General features: G+C 36.7%; 2 protein-coding genes across 3 annotated transcripts in view; one reads left to right on the forward strand and one right to left on the reverse strand.

The window, feature by feature from the left end:
* Positions 1 to 228: 228 nt before the first annotated feature.
* LOC139766914 (uncharacterized) lies at positions 229 to 20,089 on the reverse strand. The gene is made up of 6 exons (XM_071695948.1): positions 19,959 to 20,089; positions 18,138 to 18,347; positions 16,662 to 16,811; positions 16,277 to 16,378; positions 15,197 to 15,323; positions 229 to 9,671 (listed from the first exon to the last, which is right to left on the reverse strand). The coding sequence occupies exons 1-6, from the start codon at positions 20,049 to 20,051 to the stop codon at positions 9,526 to 9,528; spliced, it is 828 nt and encodes a 275-aa protein (XP_071552049.1). The 5' UTR covers positions 20,052 to 20,089; the 3' UTR covers positions 229 to 9,525.
* Positions 20,090 to 20,305: 216 nt separating this feature from the next.
* LOC139766913 (adrenodoxin-like) overlaps positions 20,306 to 23,129 on the forward strand; it is a 33,696-nt gene continuing 30,872 nt past the window's right edge. Inside the window, exons 1-2 of one of the 2 annotated variants that reach the window (XM_071695946.1) lie at positions 20,306 to 20,590; positions 22,764 to 22,876. In XM_071695946.1, coding sequence (XP_071552047.1) covers positions 20,418 to 20,590; positions 22,764 to 22,876 — 286 coding nt within the window. In that variant the 5' untranslated portion in view covers positions 20,306 to 20,417. The remainder of the gene's footprint in view (positions 20,591 to 22,763; positions 22,877 to 23,129) is intronic. The other variant, XM_071695947.1, reaches the window with a different exon arrangement.

The raw sequence follows: 23,129 nt of genomic DNA on the forward strand, positions 1-23,129 counted from the left end.
ACATCATCCCAATTCACTCTATTCCTTGCACACCTTTCACCCTCCTGTATGTTTAGGCCCCAATCACTCAAAATCTTTTTTACCTTTATTTTTCCAAATCATGCAACGCTTGAAGATGTTTCCAAGAATGTTAGTTATCATTTAGTCAAAAGCATATATAAAGGCATTCATTCAAGATTTTCAGATGATAATTTTGGACTTATTTGGGAAAAATGAAATGCATTGTTAATTTCCAGGACTTTCTTAAACTATTAATATCAGCTTGAATTTTAAAATTTTTTATTCTGCATATCTGCCCTATAATTTTCAAAGCAGAATATAAAAAATTAAAATGAACTATTCATTAATTAAAAAAAAAGTTTACATTAGAAAATTCTTACATATGATCCCCAAAGATGGACTAGCTGCCAAAGCACTAATTAATGAGTACTAGATTTACACTTTTACATTTGGTAAAATGAAAAGTAGCCTTAGCAACTAAAAGTACAGTCATGTGATCAACAATATGTATAATCACTGTATTTTCTGCCATATTAGACACCCTGTATTTAGAAAGGAATGTCTCGGAAAAATAATGCCAAAGCATTAGCATGTAAGATGCAGGGTGATCTCTGCAGACATCTTTTTTGGGAAAAAAGTGCTTATATGGCAAGAAACACACTCCTTTCCATGACTTTAGTCTTTTCCATGAAAGAAATACTTAAAGAAATTGTTTTCAAAGCATTCCCAGCCTAAAAAAAGTTTTCAGGATGCATACAAATCCTATACAGCTACCATAGAAAGGTAATTACTACTACTGAACAACTGAAGTATCACAACAATATCAACAATGTATATCAATAAAACTACTAGAAATGGGTACTGTAATTAGAAAACAAGAACCTTGATTTTTTAAAGTGAAAGGGTCACCATAAAAAAGTCTCAGTTTTAATCAAATAATAAAAGGCAGATACCTTCATTTTAGACATATACTTCAACAAAAGAAGCTTTACATTTCAGACAAGTACAGTAAATGGTATGTCCAATTTCCTTTTGCTATTGTGTCTCTGGAGAGCCACAGACCAGTCATGTCCCTAAGGAACATCAGTTCTGATCGAAAACTTACTTTTCCTGAGCCTATATGCAATGAGGTAATTGCTATATCTCTAATGTCTTTCCCAGATATAATCTTAAATATGCACTACAGCCACTGCATGCAGCTGATTACCAGTAGTTTACAGTTCAAAGACCATGTCAACAGAATCCTACTATATTGCCTGATCTTACCACATGACTGACGCATATCAAATTCACATTGCCCTGCCTACAAGTAGCAAAAATCAGAACATATTTGTTCTAAACTACCACACCAAAGTGGAGGATAAATGACAATTTGTACCTTCAGTTTACCTTGGTTCAGATGATTCAGATCCAAACCAATCTTCTGAATATGATGGCAAGCTGTGGGTACTAAATATCATGCCAGTAACTTAGTCTTTACATCCCCTCTCCCTGGACACTTCATTTCCTATCAGGAGGTCCAGTACACATGATGTGGGTTACTATACACTAACACTTCACTGATCAGCAAGAGTACTATGGGAAAAATGAACTCCCAACAGAACATGGGAAAATTCAACTAAAAAAATTTAAGAAAAACAAAGGTCTTACACCTGTACTCAGCCATATTAAGGCCAAGCCCTGTGCCAAGCTGGCAGCAAATGATGTGGTAAGGTTGTGAGCAGCAAATGAAATGGCAAAGTTGTGAGACTGTTACTCTAATATATTATCATTCATATTTTGAAAAATCAAATTTAATAACCTTTGCCATATGCTGCAAGCTTTTCTTAAGGATACAATGTCTCATGGATAACAGAATGCCAGCCTATAGCTCACGTACTGAGCAAATAAGATATTGCTGACCTTATAAGAAATTACGATGACATATGATGAACTGAAAGCAAATATTTTTAGCTTATGAGAAAAAACACAATTCAATCTTATCTTTCAAACATACTAAAAGAAAAGATAATTTACATTGGTTAGTCAGCCGCGATATGTGACGGGTGCCAAAAAATGGCACAATCTTTGTAAAAAGTAATCACATAATTACTGAGTATACTGAGACCTACACAATTCAGTATTCACATTCAGTATGAAAAATAGTCCTCATACTAAAGTTTCCAGGGAAATCTATTACCCTACAAAAAATACCAAATATTGCTCATATTTCAGAAATTTTCTGAGAACTAAAAAAACTTCTTTCAAAACTGTAAAATAGCATAATAAAACACTTCTATACTTGAAGTAATCATAGAAACTATCTCAAAATGCTTCAGTAAGTCGACACATACCCAATAAATAGGAGGTAAAAGTCATAAAATCTTGTGAAAAGGTGATTACTTAATTACAGATCATAATGACCCCTAAACAATATTTCAACCCTAGATTCGTATTCAGCATGAAAAATAGTCCTTATAATTAGATTTTCAAGTAAATCTACTACCCTCAAAAAAAAAAAAAAAAAAAAACTGAAAGGTAATAGTTCAGGGAATTTTTTTCAATATAATTTTTTTTTTTTTTTTTTTAATACTTTGTCGCTGTCTCCCGCGTTTGCGAGGTAGCGCAAGGAAACAGACGAAAGAAATGGCCCAACCCCCCCCATACCCATGTGTATACATACGTCCACACAAGCAAACATACATACCTACACAGCTTTCCATGGTTTACCCCAGACGCTTCACATGCCTTGATTCAATCCACTGACAGCACGTCAACCCCGGTATACCACATCGCTCCAATTCACTCTATTCCTTGCCCTCCTTTCACCCTCCTGCATGTTCAGGCCCCGATCACACAAAATCTTTTTCACTCCATCTTTCCACCTCCAATTTGGTCTCCCTCTTCTCCTCGCTCCCTCCACCTCCGACACATATATCCTCTTGGTCAATCTTTCCTCACTCATTCTCTCCATGTGCCCAAACCACCTCAAAACACCCTCTTCTGCTCTCTCAACCACGCTCTTTTTATTTCCACACATCTCTCTTACCCTTACGTTACTCACTCGATCAAACCACCTCACACCACACATTGTCCTCAAACATCTCATTTCCAGCACATCCATCCTCCTGCGCACAACTCTATCCATAGCCCACGCCTCGCAACCATACAACATTGTTGGAACCACTATTCCTTCAAACATACCCATTTTTGCTTTCCGAGATAATGTTCTCGACTTCCACACATTCTTCAAGGCCCCCAGAATTTTCGCCCCCTCCCCCACCCTATGATCCACTTCCGCTTCCATGGTTCCATCCGCTGCCAGATCCACTCCCAGATATCTAAAACACTTCACTTCCTCCAGTTTTTCTCCATTCAAACTCACCTCCCAATTGACTTGACCCTCAACCCTACTGTACCTAATAACCTTGCTCTTATTCACATTTACTCTTAACTTTCTTCTTCCACACACTTTACCAAACTCAGTCACCAGCTTCTGCAGTTTCTCACATGAATCAGCCACCAGCGCTGTATCATCAGCGAACAACAACTGACTCACTTCCCAAGCTCTCTCATCCCCAACAGACTTCATACTTGCCCCTCTTTCCAAAACTCTTGCATTTACCTCCCTAACAACCCCATCCATAAACAAATTAAACAACCATGGAGACATCACACACCCCTGCCGCAAACCTACATTCACTGAGAACCAATCACTTTCCTCTCTTCCTACACGTACACATGCCTTACATCCTCGATAAAAACTTTTCACTGCTTCTAACAATTTTTGCTTTTAAAATTATGACATAATGAAATGCTTCCATACTTGAAATAATCTCGTAAAATATCTCATAATGCTTCATCTTGCCAACAGATTTGCAATAAATATGAAGCAAATTATGACACAATCTAAGTAAAAAGTTATCACATAATTACAGGTCTTGATAACACCCAAATATAATTTCAACCCTAGGTTCTTAATCAACTTGAAAAATAGTCCTTAAAATGAGGTGTTTCAAGCAAATCTGTTACCCTACAAAAAATACCAAAAGTTGCACGTAATAGTTCAGGGAATTTTTTAGCCTGAAAATCTTTTCTTTAAATATCATAACATAAGACAATGAAATGCTTCTATACATGAAATAATCATGTAAAACATTTCAAACTGCTTAGCCTAACTGACACATGCCCAATAAATACAAAACAAATAATGACAATCTCTGCAAAATGTAATCACATAATTGCAGGATTTAATAACCCCTAAACAATTTCGACCCCAGATTCGCATTCTGCATGAAAAATAGTCCTTATACCGAGGTTTTTAAGCAAATCTACTATCCTTCAAAAAATACCAAAAAGTACAGGTAATAGTTCAGATTTCTTTTTTACACCCAAAAGATCTTAACACACAAAAAACTCTTTCTCCTTAGACTGTAATATAACAAATTCCTTTCTAAATTTAAAATAATCAAGGAAAAGATCTCATAATGCTTCCCTAACTTGACATATACCCAATGAATACGAGGCAAATAACAAAATATTTTTAAAGGGTAATTATTTAATTACAGGCCATACTGACACCTAAGAATATTTCAACCCTAGATTAGTAATCAGGATGAAAAATAGTCCTTATACTGAGGTATTCAAGCAAAACCATTACCCTCTGAAAAATACCAAAAATTGCAGGGAACTTTTTAACCCAAAAATTTTTTCTTTAAAAACTGTAACATAACATGATGAAATATTTCTTTACTTGAAATAATCAAAGAAAATATTTCATAATGATTTGCCAAGCCGACACATGCCCAGTAAGTACAAAGTGTATTGACACAATCCTTGTAAAGTTTAATCACATAATTACAGGATTTAATGACCCCCCAAACATATTTTCAACCCCAGAATTGTATTCAGCATAAAAAATAGTCCTTATACTACGGTTTCCTAACAAATCTATTAACCTATGAAAAATGCCAAGAACTGCAGGGGATTTTTAGCCCAAATAAATTTTCTTTCAAAATCATAAGATACCATATAGAAACACTTCCATACTTGAAATAACCACAGAAAATATCTAATAATGCTTCGCATAGCCAACCGATGCCCAATAAATATGAAGCGAATAATGACACAATCTGTAAAATATGATCACATAATTACAGGATCTAATGACTCCCAAACTTAATTTCAACCTCAGATTCATATTCAGCATGAAAAGGAGTCCTTACACCAAGGTTTTCTGTCAAATCTATTTTCTTATGTAAAATACCAAAAATTGCAAGTACTAAAACAACATTTTTAAACAAAAATATGACACAATAAAATACTTCTATACTTGAAATAAACATGAAAAAACTCAATTGCTTCTCTACGTCAACATATATACAATGACTATGTCCTTGTTCCTTGTATAGGGTACTGCTCTTATATCTGGGGTGGTTCTAGCTCTACATCCTTACTCGGCAAAAGGTGAGTCAAAAGTGATCCAACATATAAACCCTCCCAGGCTACCTTCTACACTTGACCCATTTGCCCTACGCCACAATGTGGGTTCACTTTCCCTCTTCTATAGGTACTACATTGGTTTTTGCTCCCGAGAGCTGGTTGCTTGTGTACCCAAATGCTAGGTAGACCATGCAATACTTGGCAAGCTGCTGTGTCACATGATTACTGTGTGGCCATTCACAACTCACAGGTGGGCCATTTTGATAACCATTTCTTTTCCTACACCTTGAAGCTTTGGAACTCTTACCTCATCACATCCTTCCCAATAACTATGAGCTGGCACATTCTAAAAGGCAGGTTTTTTCACTTCCTCCAAAATTTGTAAATACTTTCCCTTGTCTCTTCTTTTCCCCTTTCATAATTCTTTCAACTTTCCAAATATGGCCTGGACTCAATGCTGACTCATGTTTATGACTGGAATTTTTTTTTGCCAAGGTCATCCCTTCACTGGAGTTCCCAGAGCATCAGAGAAATAAACAGAAAGATAGATGGATAGGTGGATAGTAATTCTGTTTGGTATTCCTGTTAAGGTATATGGAAAAAGTGGTGTTTAAGAAGGTTACTGCGTGCACAGAATATCTGATTGTGTGTGTGTGTGTGTGTGTGTGTGTGTGTGTGTGTGTGTGGGTGGGGGGGTCAATGTGGCTTCAGGAGAGGTCGAGGGTGTTTGGACCCAGAATTTGCTATAAAAAAATCTGTGAGAAATCCTTAGCAAAAGCAAGTAAATCATGTGTGGCATAAATGGATCTGGAGAACTTGTATGACAGAGTTGACAGAGAGGCCCTGTAGAATGTGGTATAAATATAAGGGGTGAACACAAAGTCAGTGACCACAGGGAGGAATTAGGAGTTTTATCCAAGATATTAAGGCATGTGTGCAAGTAGGAATGGTGGAGGATGAGTGGTTCCTGGTGAAGGTGAATCAATGTCAAAGATATGTAATGTTACCACAGTTGATAATTTGTTTATGGAAAGGGTACTAAGGGAGGTAAATATGAGGGTCTTGGAGTAAGGAAGGTCTTTAGCATGTTGGTGGTGGGGGAGGAATGAGAGGTGAATCATTTGCTGTTTGCATATGGCAAATTCTAATGGCACACTTAAGTGAGAAACTCCAAAAGCTAAGAGTAGAGTTTGGGAGAGTGTCTGAAAGGAGAAAGTTGAGAGTATATGTGAAATATGAAATAAGTAAGTTAACAAGGTACAACAAGGAAGTAGGACAGGATGGTATGAGCAAAGAGAACCTGGAGGAAGCAAAGAGCTTCAGGAACCTAGGACAAAACATGACAGCAGATGGAATTATGGGGTCTGAAGTGAGTCATAAGGTGGAATACGGGGCCATAAGTCCTGGGTGCAATTAAGAGAGGTCTGTGTAAAGAGAGCATGCATGAGTATTTCATGGCAGTGTTAAACTTATGTGAGTCTCTGGCCTTGAGTACAAAAGAAAGGAAGTGGATGGATTTGTTAAAAATGAAATGCAGAGTGAAGTGTGAAATGAATGACAGCATAAAAGGGAGCTGTGACAATAAGTACAGTCTGTTTAAGAGGGGTTGAAAAGGGTATACTGACATGGTTCAGACAAATGAGGACGATGAGCAAAGAAAGGCAGGCAAAAAGAATCTATGCACCACAGGTGGACGGTGTAAGGTGGAAGGGAAGAACAAGAAGGAGATGGTAGGATGGACTGAATGAGGCTTTGGGGTGTTGGGGCCTAAACCTTCAGAACTAAAGGTGTGCATTAGACTGAATGAACTGGAGCAATGTGGTATATGAGTGTGGGGAGTGATGATGTCATCAGGGTGAACAAGGACATATCAACTGACCAAGGTACATCATGGAGTGGCCTGTGGGGCATGACACAGAAAGAATGTGTATAAATCAGGCCACTGTTCATTTTTTTCCTGATACTACTCTACTGAGGCAGGAGAGGCAATTAGGTGCTGAGTAGAAAAAAAAAAAAATCTATTCATCCATCAATGTCAAAACCTAAGTCAACAAAAACAACACTTTCTGTGCCACACCTAACAAAAAATAGGCAAAGAGGCTTAAATGCTGACTCCTCATATCTAAAAAAAAAATGTTAAAACAATCATACTGGGAAGACTCATCTATGGGAATTAGACTCAAAGACACTCATCAGAAATAAGTCTGCAGATATGGTGATACATGAAAGTTACAAACTTAATTAAAAGACAGAGTCAAGGTTGCCTTTTACTTCACTAATGTCCTGAACTTTCTCTGAGTAAAAAGTATAGTAGGGCCAAAATATTATACTCTGCAGAGAATAATGTATCAAGAATCTTTAAACAATTAACATCCAAAATATTCTATAAACTTGGACTTAAATTTTGATATTTCAGAAAAGCAGCCACTGTGTAAGCTTTCTTGTTAACATTTAAAGTAAAAATCAAGAAACCAACAGACTTTACTAAAGTAAGAAAGGAGTCCAAATGTGAAAATGTAAGCTCTGAATGAGGGTGAAGCACAACATGAAACCTCTAATGCCACAATTTCCTACGGTGTATTTTTTGAAAATAGAATCTCTTAAGCAGCAAGGACAATTACAGACAACAGGGAAATTATGAATAACCAAAACCCCCTTATATCCAAAAGAAAAGCTTAAATACCAAAAAACAAATCAATAAAAGGAAGGAAGGAAAGAAAGAGATATCCCAGCCAAAACACAGACCATTCACTGCCAGTGACTTGATCTGAAAACCGAGTAACACAAATGTGTCGAGCAACAAAAACTACTTGAATGGGCTTCAAATTTCATAAATCAGCTTAGCCTATGATACAAGTAAGTTGGCCTGATCAATATTCATAGACTTCATTGTATACATGTTGGAGGAAAGAAGATATCAATCTCCTATCACTGTTTACATGAATATGTAGTTTATTTCAATGTGGTTCTAAGGTTATACTGGAAAATTTTCACTTTTGCTTGGCAGAGACCTAAAGGTGGGGTGTTGTTATCTAGTCATGGGATTAAGCAACAGAGAAAACCTGATTTACCAGACCTGCATATGGCTGATTATCAGAGTAAAATTGTTTGTGGAAGTTCTGGGGCTATCACACTATTCTTTATTCTAACCCTATAATTCACCATGCAAACTGATGTCTGGGTAAGACATTATACCTAAACATAACCTCAACAACATTAGGTTCAGAAAAATATTGAATCAAGTGCACATTCTATCATATAACTGTGAGTCAGCACTCGGAGTAGTAAGAACAACTCGGTTTAGGTATCGTACTTAAAGGCACTAATGAATGGCTTCTCCAGAAAAACCTCAAGCTATGAGTAAACTTTCTTGCCATTCACTTAAATTCATTCAGCAAGTTTTAAGAAATGTGTGTATAAAGATAATCATAAATATCATAAACGTGTAAACAAACTTTCACTACTTTACAAAGTTAGCTTTTGATAACTCTTGTATTTCATATAAGATTATGGCCACAAAATAGCTAATAATGAATACTGGTGAATAAACTCCAAAGGTAATGAGTTAAAAAATGCAGTTTGTTCCACTGATCTGAAAAGCCTGAAACTTATAATCTACAAGAAAAAAAGAATAAGGAAATCATTTAAAAAAAAATTAATGACGGCAGTATAGGCTCATAAAATTTCATAAATTGTGGTGCCATTGTTAACCAAAAATGATTTGTCTTAAAGTAGTCTACAGAATCAATTCAAAACTTTCCTATATAATTTTTAAACCCTCACATACTCAAATCAAAGGAATCTGGAGGTCCTATATAGTCATCAATCAGTTTACTTCAACATCTATCAAGAAAGGCTTATATTTAAATTTCAAGGCTGTTACTCTAGTTCATAACTACTGGCTCACTTTTACATGACTATAAAAATTCTATGAAGGTAATTCAATTGCTTATTAAAAATCATTTCCTAGTCATGTCCAGGAGAATGAAAAAGTGCAAATGCAAAGGTTTTTGCATATCATAAATGTGTATGAACTTAGTACAGCACATAAATATTCTCATACAAATACATAGAAACAAAACCTATCAATGGTTTGGCGTTTCTCTATGACTTGCCCTTTCTGTAGCGGTGTCGGGCCTGGGCCTTGTTATAACGAGGATGGTGGCGGCGCTCCTCCCCCTCTGTCCCTCCAGCATTAGCTTTTTCTCTAGCTCCATTCACTTCAGCTCTGGAGTCCCCTTCATCCACACCTATATGAGAATTAATTACAGATCATTATTAAAAGAAATTAGTTCAACGGGCACTTTTCTTATATTCACTGTCCTAATCTTGTTTTACTCTATTTGTAACCCAAATTTTACATATTTTCCTTTCAATTCATCACAATTTTCCAGGGGACTTATCTTCTCTAAATACATTTCTTCTCTTCTAGTTTTCTGCATTACATATTCATCACTTGAAAGCATTTTCTCTATTTTCACACTTTCTCCTTACACTTTCAAATACAACTGTGGTAATGCCTATAAATGGATTCTCATGGTTATATTCCTTTGGTCTTAACTAAACAGTTGTACCAAACTCATCCATTTGCCTTGCTTTCCCATGTTCCTTTCCACTTTATTTTCTAGGAAATCTATAGTAAATTGCTACCTTACATATTACTTTCCAATGATCTCATATACTCCTTTCTAATCTCTGCAAATATCTTATTCAATGGATGCTATTCATCTGTTTCTCTTACCACAAACAAATGTTATAATCTTTCTTCTCCACTCAATCTTCTTCATACCTAAATCACATGTAACAATGCATAGCCTTGAGCAGAAGGTAAATATTAGCCAAATTGTGTCCTGTACTGTAATTCTGGTACTCATAAACCAGGGTGAAGTAATAATTCACTTGTGTTCTTAGTGGTGACCTGCATTTTCAGATTTGTATTTCTCATAGATATTAATTCACTGATATTGTTATGTGTTAGATAACTAAATGGTGGATATGGTGTGTCTGGGACAAAATAGTACATGGAACAAGTGAGTTCTGGAAGATAGTTCTGTGAAAAGAGAGGAGACTGTGAAAGCCTTGTATAAGATGAAGCACATGAAAGTAACAGGAGTGGATGGAATTACAGATGAATTTCTTAAGAACAAGGGTACCTGTGTTGTTCATTTGTTGGTCTGGCTTTTCAATACATATGGCTTAAGGTGAGGTGCCTGGGGACTGGCATAATGCATGTATAATGCACTTATACAAATGCAAGGAAAAATGTAAATCTTTGAATTACAGGACTGTACGTCTTCAGAGTTTACCTAGTAAAGCATAAGGGAGACCGGTGACTGAGATGATGTTGGCATGCATAGAGCATCTAAATGGGGAAGAACAATATGGCTTCAGCAATGGTAGAGGATTTATGGGCCAGATATCTTTTTTTTTTATGCTGAAGGCTCCAGTCACGGACAAAATCCACATCAACGCCTTAAATGAAATATAGAGAGAGCTATGAAACAGAAAAAGCAAAGACAAGGGAAAGTATTTACGAATTTTGGAGGATGTGCGTATTGCGTGGTCTAGCTAGTGGTGGGGGCACACAAGCAGCCACCTCTCGGGAGCAAACACTAAAGTAAAACCGAGAGAAGCAGGAAAGTGAACCACTTTGAAAATCAGACCACTTTCAAATCAACTCTGTCAAGTAAGGATACAGAGCTAAAACCACCCCAAAATGAAACAACTGTTCAGAAGAGAAGTTTCAACATCTAAGCAGGACATCCAGTTTCTTAGAGGCAGACTTAGCTATTCCCGTAATGTGGGGTTTCCAAAAAAAAAGTGGATGCTACAGTAATACAAAGTGTGTTCACTGAGTCAAGAGGTGGAATTACAGAACCATTAGGGGAAAGACAAGAGTTGTGTGTTTTCAATAGAAAGATGGGCAGAAATTGGGTCTTGGAGGCATCAATCTTAACAATAACAAGATTTTGTGTATCCCACTGAGATATCCTGTCAAAATCTGAGTTTGCTGAGGAAGCTGTGTCAAGACAAGATGCAATCGAATGAGAAAAAAGGGAGCAGAATTGAAGGTTGCAAATGAATGCTGTGTTGAGTCATCAGCATATGAGCACATTGCACTATTTGGGGAGAAGAGGAAATTGTTGAAAAAGAAGGAAAAAAAAGTGTAATGGACAGGAGAAAACGTTGAAGGGCACCACTGTTGATGGAGAAAAGTGGGGAGGGTGATCCATTAATGACCACTTAGCTAGATTAGCCAGAAAGGAAGCTAGATATGAAGGAGCAAAATGAAGGAGGGAAGCCAAAAGTGGGGAGCTTAAGATGAGACCCTACACCCTGTTAAAAGCCTTAGATGTGTCAAAGACAACAACATATGACTCCCCAAAATCTCTCAGGGATGATGACCAGACATTAATATGATAGGTAAGAATATCACCTCATCCCTGGGGATAGGGGAGAAAGAAAACTTCCCACGTATTCCCTGTGTGTCGTAGAAAGTGACTAAAAGGGAAGGGAGCGGGGAGCTGGAAATCCTCCCCCTCGTTTTTAATTTTCCAAAAGAAGGGACAGAGAAGGGGGCCAAGTGAGGATATTCCCTCAAAGGCTCAGTCCTCTGTTCTTAACGCCACCTCACTAACACAGGAAAAGGCGAATAGTATGAACAAAGGAGTATCACCAGTGGATCTTGCCTTAGGGAAGCGATCCCAGTGATCAGAGAGAAGACTGCGATATTTGATGTGTTTAAGGATATGGGAGTTGAGGAGGGATTCAAAGGCTGTCAAAGCAACGGAACAACAATTAGAGAGGTCAGAATAGTCACCCCCTTAGGGAAGGAATGTATCAAAGCATGTTTCCAAGGAGAAGGAAAAGTTTTGGTTTTTAAGCAAAAGCAGAAAAATGAACAAGCACAGGTACAAGTTCTAAGGCACATTCTTTCAGTACACAGGGATGGATGCTATCAGGACCATAAGCCTTCCTTGTGTCCAGAGAAAGAGGACTTTTTGGACAGTCTGAAGAGAATACAGGAAGAGGCATAGGATTAGTAAGAGGAGCATTAGGGAGTGAAGGAATGTTAGAGTCATCCATGGTAGAGTTAGAGGAGAAACAAAAACCAAAGAGACTTGCTTTGTCAACAGAAAAGACAGCTATAGTACCATCAGAACAGAAAAGTGAAGGAAAAGTAGAGCGACAGAATTCACTGGAGATGCCCTTTGCTAGAGGCCAGAGAGACCTATCAGTGGATGATGATAAGTTATCGCACTTCCTTTGAATAAAGTAATGCTTTGCCTCACGGATAATGTGCTTGCAATGATTATGGATAGTGATAAAAGCTGAATGGGAGCCAGAGGAAGGAGAGTTTTTCCAAGCCTAATATGCTTGATCCCTTGTCTAAATGGCCTCAGAACAGGAATGGTTGAATCATGGATTGGATGAAGTAGTCTTGGAGGCAGAGGGTATAAATATTTTCATTCCCACAAAAATATCCTCTGCTATGTGTTTGGCAGAGACAGAAGCATCATCACATAAGAGACAGTAATTCACCAAAGGGAAGTCAGAAGAAGTTACTTAAATCATTCCAGTCAGCTTTGTTGAAGGCGCTGATGAAGGGGAGGTGCCGTTAGAATAGATACATTTATGAGAGTGTGATCGGATGAACCAACTAGGGCCGAGATTGTGTATTTGCAGCGAGATGGACTAGAAGTGAAAAACAAATCCAGAATATTAAGAGAGAGGTCACAGTGATCAGGTATATGGGTAAGGTGGGAGATAATTTGCTATAAATATATTGGGTATGGAATAATTGGAGACAAAGGGATCTGTTGTTATTCATGAACCCAGAAAAAGCGTATAACAGAGCTGTCATGGATACCTATGGAAGGTGTTACAAACTGATGATATGGGAGGAAAGCTGGGTAAAGATGGGTACTTGTGATGGTACTGTAGTCTTTACAGATATGTATGGACATGGGTCCTGGTACTTAAATGCACAAGAAAGGAAGAAGGTGGACATGCTGAAAATGAAATGCTGAGGACAAAATGTTCTCAAATAGATGAAAATACCTAAAGACAACATGTGGTAGTAAGTGCACTTAAACCGATATAGCTGACCAGGTGTACTGAAATGAATGGAAAACACAAAGAGGACGAGCACAGAAAAATGACGAAGGGGATATTTGTGTCAGAAGTGGAGATTACAAGGGGAAGGGGGAAACTGAAAAGATGACATGAAGAATTCTGGGTATCAGAGCTGACCATCAATCAGGGTAAACGGTGTGCATGAGACAGACTGAATCAGACTGACGTGATATGTGGTATGTGGGGGTGATGTGCTCTTAATGGGCTGGGCCATGACATATAAAGCAGTCAAGGTAAACTATATGTATATGGTGTAAGGTCTGGCTGCAGATGGTAGGCTGTAGTTTCAGTATATCATAATCACTCCATCTCTTCACATCTGCTCTCCTCACTTTCACCCCCATTCGTTTTCTTCACACTATTCGCATCCTCCCATATGCTTTCCTTATTTTCTCTGTTCATCAATAATCCTAAACTTGTCTGCTCCTTTCTCTTCTAATTCTCCCAATTGTTCACTCTCCTTTCTTGCAAATATCATCCAAACACCTTCCTTTTCCCTTACACTACTGATTTAAATTCCTCATTCCACCACTGATAACTAACTCAAATGTCCACATTTCATCCACATGCTATACACTTCACCTCCACATTTAAACAATACTACCCCAATCCCTCCACGTCCCTTCCTTTTACAGTTTTATTCATTCTCACCCACTGCCATTCTTCACTCAATCTCTCTTGGTTTTACTGGTTACATTTTTAATTCTATTTGCTTTCATCACTTCTTCCAAATGTATGCAATGTCATATCCCCTTTTTATTAACTCCTCTACAAATTTTCACACATCTATAACAAGAAATGATAATTCATTCCACTTGCTGCCCCTTTTAGCACATTAAAATCCAGCTAACTCTCCAATTACACCAGGACCCCTCCTCCCTGCTTAATCACTCATCTTTGCTAAAGCACTCACTCTGCTCCTCCTAAATTGCACTACTTTTATGATGACTTTGCTCTGCCAAGTGCAAAAGCACTAACAATCTCCCATCTCTTACAGTTCATTTTCATTCTAATTTACAACAATCTCAAACTCTCTTTAATTCTTTAATGCAACCCCATAGCTCCTTTTTCACCAGAGTTGACACCAACTCTTTTGCTCTTGTTTTCTCACTTGTCTTCTTTACTATCTGAACATTCCTAACTCTTTCTACCCTCACTCCTTTCAATAAATCATTCCCCTTAACATATTTTCTTTCAAAGCCAGATTATCCAGGTTTCTCTCTTCAAACATAGCAATGGTCTCTCCCATCTTTTCATTCTGGTTATGAATGCATGCATTCAGAAATCCTAGCTTTTGCTTGTGGGAATAAATCCTCACATGGCTCCTTTTGTTCTTTTTCCTTGGAAAGTGAGAGTTGTAACTCCCATCCCTGGTAGTCACCTCATGAGATTCGCAGGATATACTAGAGTAATATTTTTCTCCTCTATCCCAAAGAGAAGGGATTATCATTATATCCATTGCTGATATCATTATCACTATTCATATCACTATTATGATTAATTTCATTATCATCATTGCTTATGAGTATTTTCAGTAACTAGTGGCAGTGTTAATGATTTCAGTCAAAACCAGTGTCATTATCACGATCAATTTACTGTTAAGAACTCTCCATCCCAACAGGAATTTAGGTGTACTTACCTAAGAGGTCAATTGGAGGTTCTAATAATGCCTTGCGCTGATTTTGTATGTACATTCTGTAACAGAAACCAAGGCCCAAGCCCAAGAGAGAAAACATGATGGTCACCATGGACTGAAGAACAGGATGCTGAAAAAAAAAACAACAACAGTGCAGTGTATAAAAACATAATGATTTTGAAGGTCTGAGCAAAATAAAAGAAGTTCCTCTTGAAAAGAAAAAGAATATGTTTTGTCACTTAGCCTTTTAACCACTCAATACTAATTTTCTTCATTTCTGTATGACTCTTTTTTTCAAGCTGTATGAAAACATCTTTATCCCTCCAGAATGAGAGACAAACAATAATAAAGTAAATCTTGCCATGCAAAAACCATAATAAATTGCTGTACCATTAATAACAGTGGACAGACATGCTTGTTTCACTATGATTTTTAGCTACCAATTATACTGACTGAATGTTTCCTGGCACTAACTTGCTGATGTAGGGTGTGGTGATGCTATTTCCTGTGGGGTGAGGTGGCACCAAGAATGGATGAAGTTAAGCAAGTATGAATATGTACATGTGTATATATGGGTCCTTGTTGTTGCTTTGTTATTATTGCAGACTTCATACTTGTGGAACCTTTCACTGCTTCACATATTTTTCTTTGAGTGTATATGTATCAAGACTGCTGATCTTATTTTCTGTCAAATCAAAATCATGCAACAAGATTAGTTAATATTATCTTTTTTGCTTAGACACATCATACACCTAACTTTCCTTTTTTTAACCTCTTCCTATTTTCTCCCTCCCTCTCTTCCCCCCCTTTCATTTGTCCACTTTCCTTCATTCAAGGATTGGTCATGATGAAGACATGTCTGTGAGCACACTCTTGGTCATAAGAAGAGCCAAATGACAACAGTCTAAGCTGCTAAGACATACAAATGGCTAATAATGATAATTTAATCCTAAACCCACATATTGTACCATAAGGCATCTTACTCTTCCCTCCTACAAGGGATTTTTACATAAGTGAGTTCAACTGACAATACTTCATTAAGCATTAAAACCTTGAAGTCTTACATCTTAATATGGCACTTACTATGAGGAGTGACTCCTTTGCAATGACTGCATCACCAACGACCACCAGCACTCCTAAGATAAGTCCAATACCTGCACCAACCCATGGTGTCTGTTTGTCTACCTGCAAAAGGATATTTCACTGGCATTAACTTTTAAGATATACACAAATTATTCCCTGAAAACTATACCTGACAATGCCAAGGAAATATATTTCAAGTATGGTGATGAATCTGGCTCTCAGCTCCTATGCCAATTACAATATAATAATGAGATAATCTACTTTTCATAAAGTGTCCCATACTTTTGCACAGAATTACATGAAAATTTTACTTATTTCAAAAGACACATCAAATGGCAGTAGCAAATTTTGTTCATAAAAACCTGTCATGCAGCAATCTTCATACCTTTTGCTGGTGAGTCATCTCCCTATTTGCTTTCAAAACACACTCCAGTAAGGTAGGATCATTTTGAAGCTGGGAGGCACGACGATATGACTCCAATGCCTCTGCAAAGTGACTAGTCGCAAATTCAACCTCTCCACGACGAAAATATCCCTGCAAAATCAAGAATGAGAATATAAATAGTTTAATAGTTTAATGTAACAATGTCTGAGCAGTAATAATAAAGAAAATTCATAAAATCTACCAATGAAATCAGGTGTCACTTACAATAACAAATGTAAAAGGCAAGAGCTAAGTTGATCACAACAATGAGCAAAATCCTACCACTCATCTTTCAAGAATTTTTGCAAGAAATTATCTCTACAATGTCTGCAAATGTAGTCAAATTATCTATAAAATACTATGAAATATAACATGCTATGACTGAAAGAAAGGGTTTGGAGGAAACTTTCCTTTCTGTGTCAAAACTAGGCAAACTTAAGGTCCTAGTATTCTTAACCCCTCTCCAATATATAATAGCACTAACCTCACATGGAATATTTTCCATAAAAGTAATACCAACAACAGCACCACTACTAAATGAACAGAAATAATTAGCTATTAAAATATAATGCAGACCACTCATGAATTAATCCTTACACCTGCAATATCTTGGATACATTTTTCATATATATTGTTAAGGTGTACAACATCTGCTAAGAAACCTTGGGCTGGGTTACCAAATCATGATGGCCAGTGCATAATAGTCCTTTCAAGGCAGCTTATGATGGCAGAAGATATCAGAAACTCATGGATTAATGTGGTAAAAGTTAGAAGGCATACAGATAATTCAGAGAGATTAACCTGCAAATTGTTATTGTGAATATGGAAGCACATATAATAAAACTCATGGACTTGAAGAAAAGCATTTATCAGGTCTATTCTTAAATGTATATACAGCACTGCTTTCAACCATTCTAATTAGCAAATCACTCTATATGTCAACAATCCTGTTGAAGAACAACTACTTCACCTCATTTGAGGTAAATTATTTGTCCATGAATCTGTATCCATTACTACAAGTAAAATCAAGCAAATCAAGTCTTAAGTGATGATATATCAAGATTATTGAGGCATTTGACCATTTTGAATTCTTATATCAGATCACTTCTAAGCCTTTTCTTTTCAAAGCTTAATAGATTCAGGTTGTTCAATTTGATCTCACAGGATTCGTTTCTGAGTCCAGGAATCATCTTGGTAGCTCAATGTTATACTATCTCCATTCTATATTTTTTTCCAGGGAGGGTGACCAAAAATGAACACAATATTCAAGATGTGGATGAACCAATGAACTGTAAAGAGTAAACAGTAGGCATTTTAGCTGTGGTTACTCCCTTGACGGGAGTCCCTAGAGGGAGTGGGAGTCAGAGATACAGACAAGCAGATAGATGAAATTCTTCAAAAATTAAGCAAATCTATGATTTCCCATGTCTATCTTACCTTTGCCCAAGAAGGATCAAGTTGTATAGCTTCATTGGCATCTTCAAGAGCATGGTAGTACTGCTGAAGCTTAAGGAAAGCATACGAACGATTACTATACAATTGTGGTGAGGAACTATCAATCTTTATGGCATGTGAGTAGTGTATTATTGCTTCAGCATAATTACCAGCACGAACACACTCATTTCCTCTCTCTCGGAGTTCTGTGACCTGTGAATCAAGACATAGGTATTCAGTTAATTTTAAATCACATCACCTCCATCAGTGCTTATGCAATAACATCATGTGTTGCTGCAAATCAATTAAATATCATAGCTGTAGAGACTATTCTCCCAAGTAAAATAAACTAACTTTCATTTTCACATTTTGTAAGCTACTTGATTATCAATTTCTTTAAAGAACCACATGCAACTAGATGTCATGCTTCAGTTACCCATAAACCTTAATTCTCTTAAGAATGTGATGAGCAGCATCACCATGGCACACATTGGAATAGTTTTATAAATATATCACTTTCATCTGATATGTAAGTGTTGGCAGTCATGCTTAAGAGCCCAAACTGTGCCATAAAGCACAGTGCTTCATTAATAAGAAAAAAAAATAGTTGTATGGCAATATGCCTTACTAGCTCCAGAATCCCTTTCCATATACATTCTCTTTACAAACTTCAAACTACCCCACATTTGTTGGATAAAGGCTGATCAAAATATTTACCAGTCAAATATCCAACAAACAGTGCAGACTAACAAGTACAACAAAACTTTTCAGACACTGTAAGAATGTTTCCTAGATATTAGAAAACACCAACAAAGACATCTAATTCACATGATAAGGTGATGCTTTCCATGCACCAGATTAACACACACAAGTGTAGCTTCAATCACTCAAGCTAACTTGGCATGAAAATCATGAGGCTACATAGTATCTTATAAATCATTTCCTATCCTAACCTGTCCTCACTTTTCTTATTGAAATTGTGTTACTTTAATCATCTCCCACATCTTACCCTTTTCACATCTTACACAGGGGATCTCAAATAACTGGAAATAATGGTAAAACTGAGCAAAGGGTATGTCATCTAGTTACATTCATCAATCTTGTTCTCTTATATGGACCCTATTAGAAATACACTCCTTAAACCTTTCTTGTACTATCCTCTGACATATATAATTCTCACCCAATATTTGTATCCATGTACCTTGTGTATCCGCTGAAAGTGTAGCTTTTGAATACCTTTAAAAGAATATACACCTATCAACATAAAGGAAAATTAAACAGTGGTGTCTAAAACTTGGGAGAGTGGTGATCCAAGGAATGATGCCCATTAATCAGGGGTTAATTTCGATATGGATGGTTTAAATAGAAAGGGAATGTTTTTAAAGCCAATCCATGAATGTTAGAATTAAATTTTCTGAGAAAAAAGTCTCCATTCTTGAAAAAAAAAATTGAAGAGCAATGTGATGAGCCCCCCCCCCCCAAAAAAGAAATCTTTAGCAGAAAAAAATAAACTGCTCCCTAATTTAATCTCTAGTTTCAATAAAATTCCAGCAACGAAGTTGTCTGCATCGCATACACATACACTGCTAGAGTATCAGACTGCCACTTCCCCACAGTCACACCGGACCGCGTGGTTAAAGAACTCCCAACACTCATAACACCATGATAACTTAGAAAAGCACAATGGCCGGCCACAAAATGCCGCATGCCGGTATAACATCTACCTACAACAGCAAAAATAATCCTTGTGTTTTCATGAGTCATGAGTAAACGAATCTGCTAAACTGATAATCTATCCAGGGAAATTAACATGAGTTAACTCACTTTTTCGGCATTTGTTGACATCTTCGATCGCCTGTGTTTATCTCCTATAGTAGCGGGATACGGACTCATCCAATTATTCATGTAATAACTCATGAAATACAAGAATCATTCATATAATTATATTCAAGAGCAATTCCTAAAACTAAGCAAAACTACAAGTGGTAAATACGCAATGTCTACTTCTATAAGCAAGGTTAATATCCATACAGGTGAACACTTGCAAGTTATCTATTCATGTAGATAGATCGATGACCGTAATAAGAAGAATATGAGGCGATTTATCCTATATATATATCAATAGCACAGAGCCGGCGTGTGATAAAAACTGCCAATAGATAGGGATAACAGATGTAGTTTAGTACGGAGGGTAGAGCGCAAAGGTCTACAAGGTTGCATCAGCGTTAAACCATCCTGATTGCTTCCTAGTCACAGTGACTTGTGCAAATCTTCTTCAGAGAAATGGCTGCATTTTCAATATTTTTTCCACGCCTAGTGTCCAGAAATGTCACTCTGGTTTGCCGAATAAGCAATGCCAGTGTGCCGAACTCTGTAATAAGAGGTGCAAGCTTGGTAGTGCCAAAACTGTCCTTCTCCACCTCTGTTGCCACTGCCACACGCTCGAAAAAGGAATGGTAAATTTTAAGTTATTGTGTCCATGAATCGCTGACATACATAGGCATCAAAGTATATATACAGTTATTGACACTACTGTTCCAAATTCACCAACACATCAAAAGATTAGTCGTGGTTATGTAAGCTTCAGTAAGTGTAAAACCTCCAAGCATCAAGGATTTTATGAGATCTCTTCACTAACAAAACATGTAATCAGTTTCGGGCTTAAGTATAATAGCATACGGTTTAAAATACTTTTCAGCCTGTCCCTCCTTGTCATTTATGCAGCTTATTACATTACATTTCACTATTAAACAAATGTTTGAAATGATTCCAGAGTGTAGTTTGGAGACGATGTCCTCTAATTGTATCATGTGGTCACTATATATATATATATATATATATATATATATATATATATATATATATATATATATATATATCTGCACCCTGTCACTTGTTATCCTGTGATTGATCAAGTCCATCAGAACTCTTAAGTGCCCTTTTAAATCATTTCCAGCATTGCATTTTCATAAGTTATTTTCATAAGTTATTTCTGTGGTGCCCTCTGACCACTGCACCCTTTTTGTTACCTATTATAAACTTTTTGATGTACCTAACCAAATGAACCCTTTCCCTACTTGATCTAACTCAGCACTGCATAACCTTACAAAACATCGTAAAAGGTAAATGGTAAAATAGGTCATTCCTCATTCTATAGATATACATTATGATGCTAACATGTCACAATATCTTGTAAGCATTCTATATTAGGCTGAAATCAACTGTAATGTTTCAAGCAAATGAACTCTCAGACTTACAAGAAAGACAGTTTTTATCATGATCCTGTATGGCAAAATAATTGTTATGTATTCGCTATGTATTGTGCTTCACTTGATAATGTTACTTCTTTTACACAGCATGTGTGGTACACAATAGTGGGCTTTGAAACCTAGTCCATTTCAGCAATGTCTATGCCAGTTACAGTCAAGATATATTTTTTGAAATTAAGGAAATATTTATGACCTAGACAAATATGTATGAGAAGTGTTGTTGTTGTAGATATGCCGTAATATAACTTGGCTTGGGCCTTTGTCATTCATTACATGTACTATCCTCTTTTGACCCCTTTTATACAAGACTTAACAGTAGTATTGCTAGTTTTGAGAGTATACTCATAGATTACATTTGTCATTTTTTTAAGAGAGTAGAAAAGATTATTTGCTTAAACCTACTTTTAGAGGAAGTGAGGAATACTGGAAAGTAAAATGTTTCAATGAAAGTAACTCAGGTGATTATTACATGCTGATGTCTTACTGACATGGTACGTCATATAATTAATGCAACCGAGTATTACATATTGATATTTGATAGTTTCAGTGCATTCAATATGTGTCTCTTTCGCACTGACCATACATCTTCACAAATAAATGATAATGATAGCTGTGATTACCATAGTGTTACTCATAAAGTTCGGTTCAGAATAGTACCTTTATATGAACAGTAAACAAAACAGTATTCATAGACATACTGGCTAATATCAGCAGCTGTGAAAAGATCTGGTGCTGGCTGTACAGCTCACACCAGCTCTTATCAGTTAGGGACACAGAGATACCATAGATAATATGGTATAAGAAGCTTATCTTATTTTTCCCTGTGTGTTTGGGGTACCTTTTTAAACAGTACATAAAGGGAAGAGTTACTGAAAAAGACACATGTATGCCTTATGATTTACAGTTCTCTGATATAAGTTTGAAGAGCTAATGTTTAATGAAAATATGAAAGCACAATCAAGATTATACAGAAGGTAGAGACAAATCTATATAACAAGCATTAATAATTCTAACTGCATGAAAGCACCTGGAAACAATTAGATGCATGTGGGGCAATAAAGTCATGGAGCTACAAACTCCCAGAATGAGTTCTGGAAAGTCGTTTCTTTGAAAATGTCACTTAGTCACAAACATAAACACAAAGAAGTGAGGATACGTAAGTAGTTTTGTATTTGCCTAGATTTTTGTGACTTTTTACATGGAGAAAGATAAAAGTAAGCCACTCTTCAAGCCTGCTAAAACGTGTAAGATCAGTTATGCCCAGTTCATGGTTTTATAAAACTGCAAGCAGGGGTAAAGAAATATGAGTTTTGCAGAGCATTTCATTTTATCACTAGTAAAACTAATCATGAATTGACAGGTTTGAAGTAACTTATGAGAAAGTGGATGGAACAAAATTCACAGTGAAGGGTAAAGAAGGAGACAACCTGCTAGACATCGCTATCAATAATGACCTGGACCTTGATGGCTATGGTGAGTTTGAGTAACTGAGCAGTTTTAAAATTCTGTTCCATAATTATAGACTTCATATGGTATATTACATGTTCAGTTATCAGTTTATCAAAGGAGAGACTAACGGAGTAGATGACAATAAGTTTTTTATGGTACAGGTAGAATATCAAATATCCTAACTCTCAGAGTCCATAGTCCAAACTGGGGCAAGAGTTTCCAGTTAACAATTTAGATATTTTGGAGCTGTCTAGTATAAGTTTGGTGATATGAAAGG

This window comes from Panulirus ornatus, chromosome 58 (assembly GCF_036320965.1).
Source record: "Panulirus ornatus isolate Po-2019 chromosome 58, ASM3632096v1, whole genome shotgun sequence".
In the NCBI taxonomy this organism is placed as follows: Eukaryota; Metazoa; Arthropoda; class Malacostraca; order Decapoda; family Palinuridae; genus Panulirus; species Panulirus ornatus.

Excerpts from the sequence above, each read along its gene's own strand:
- LOC139766914 (XM_071695948.1), bottom strand. The coding sequence starts at position 20,051 with ATGAGTTATTACATGAATAATTGGATGAGTCCGTATCCCGCTACTATA. Across the intron at positions 16,812-18,137 it reads TTGATCCTTCTTGGGCAAAG|GGATATTTTCGTCGTGGAGA; the intron begins GTAAGATAGACA and ends TTGATTTTGCAG. Across the intron at positions 9,672-15,196 it reads ACCTCCAATTGACCTCTTAG|GTGTGGATGAAGGGGACTCC; the intron begins GTAAGTACACCT and ends ATTCTCATATAG.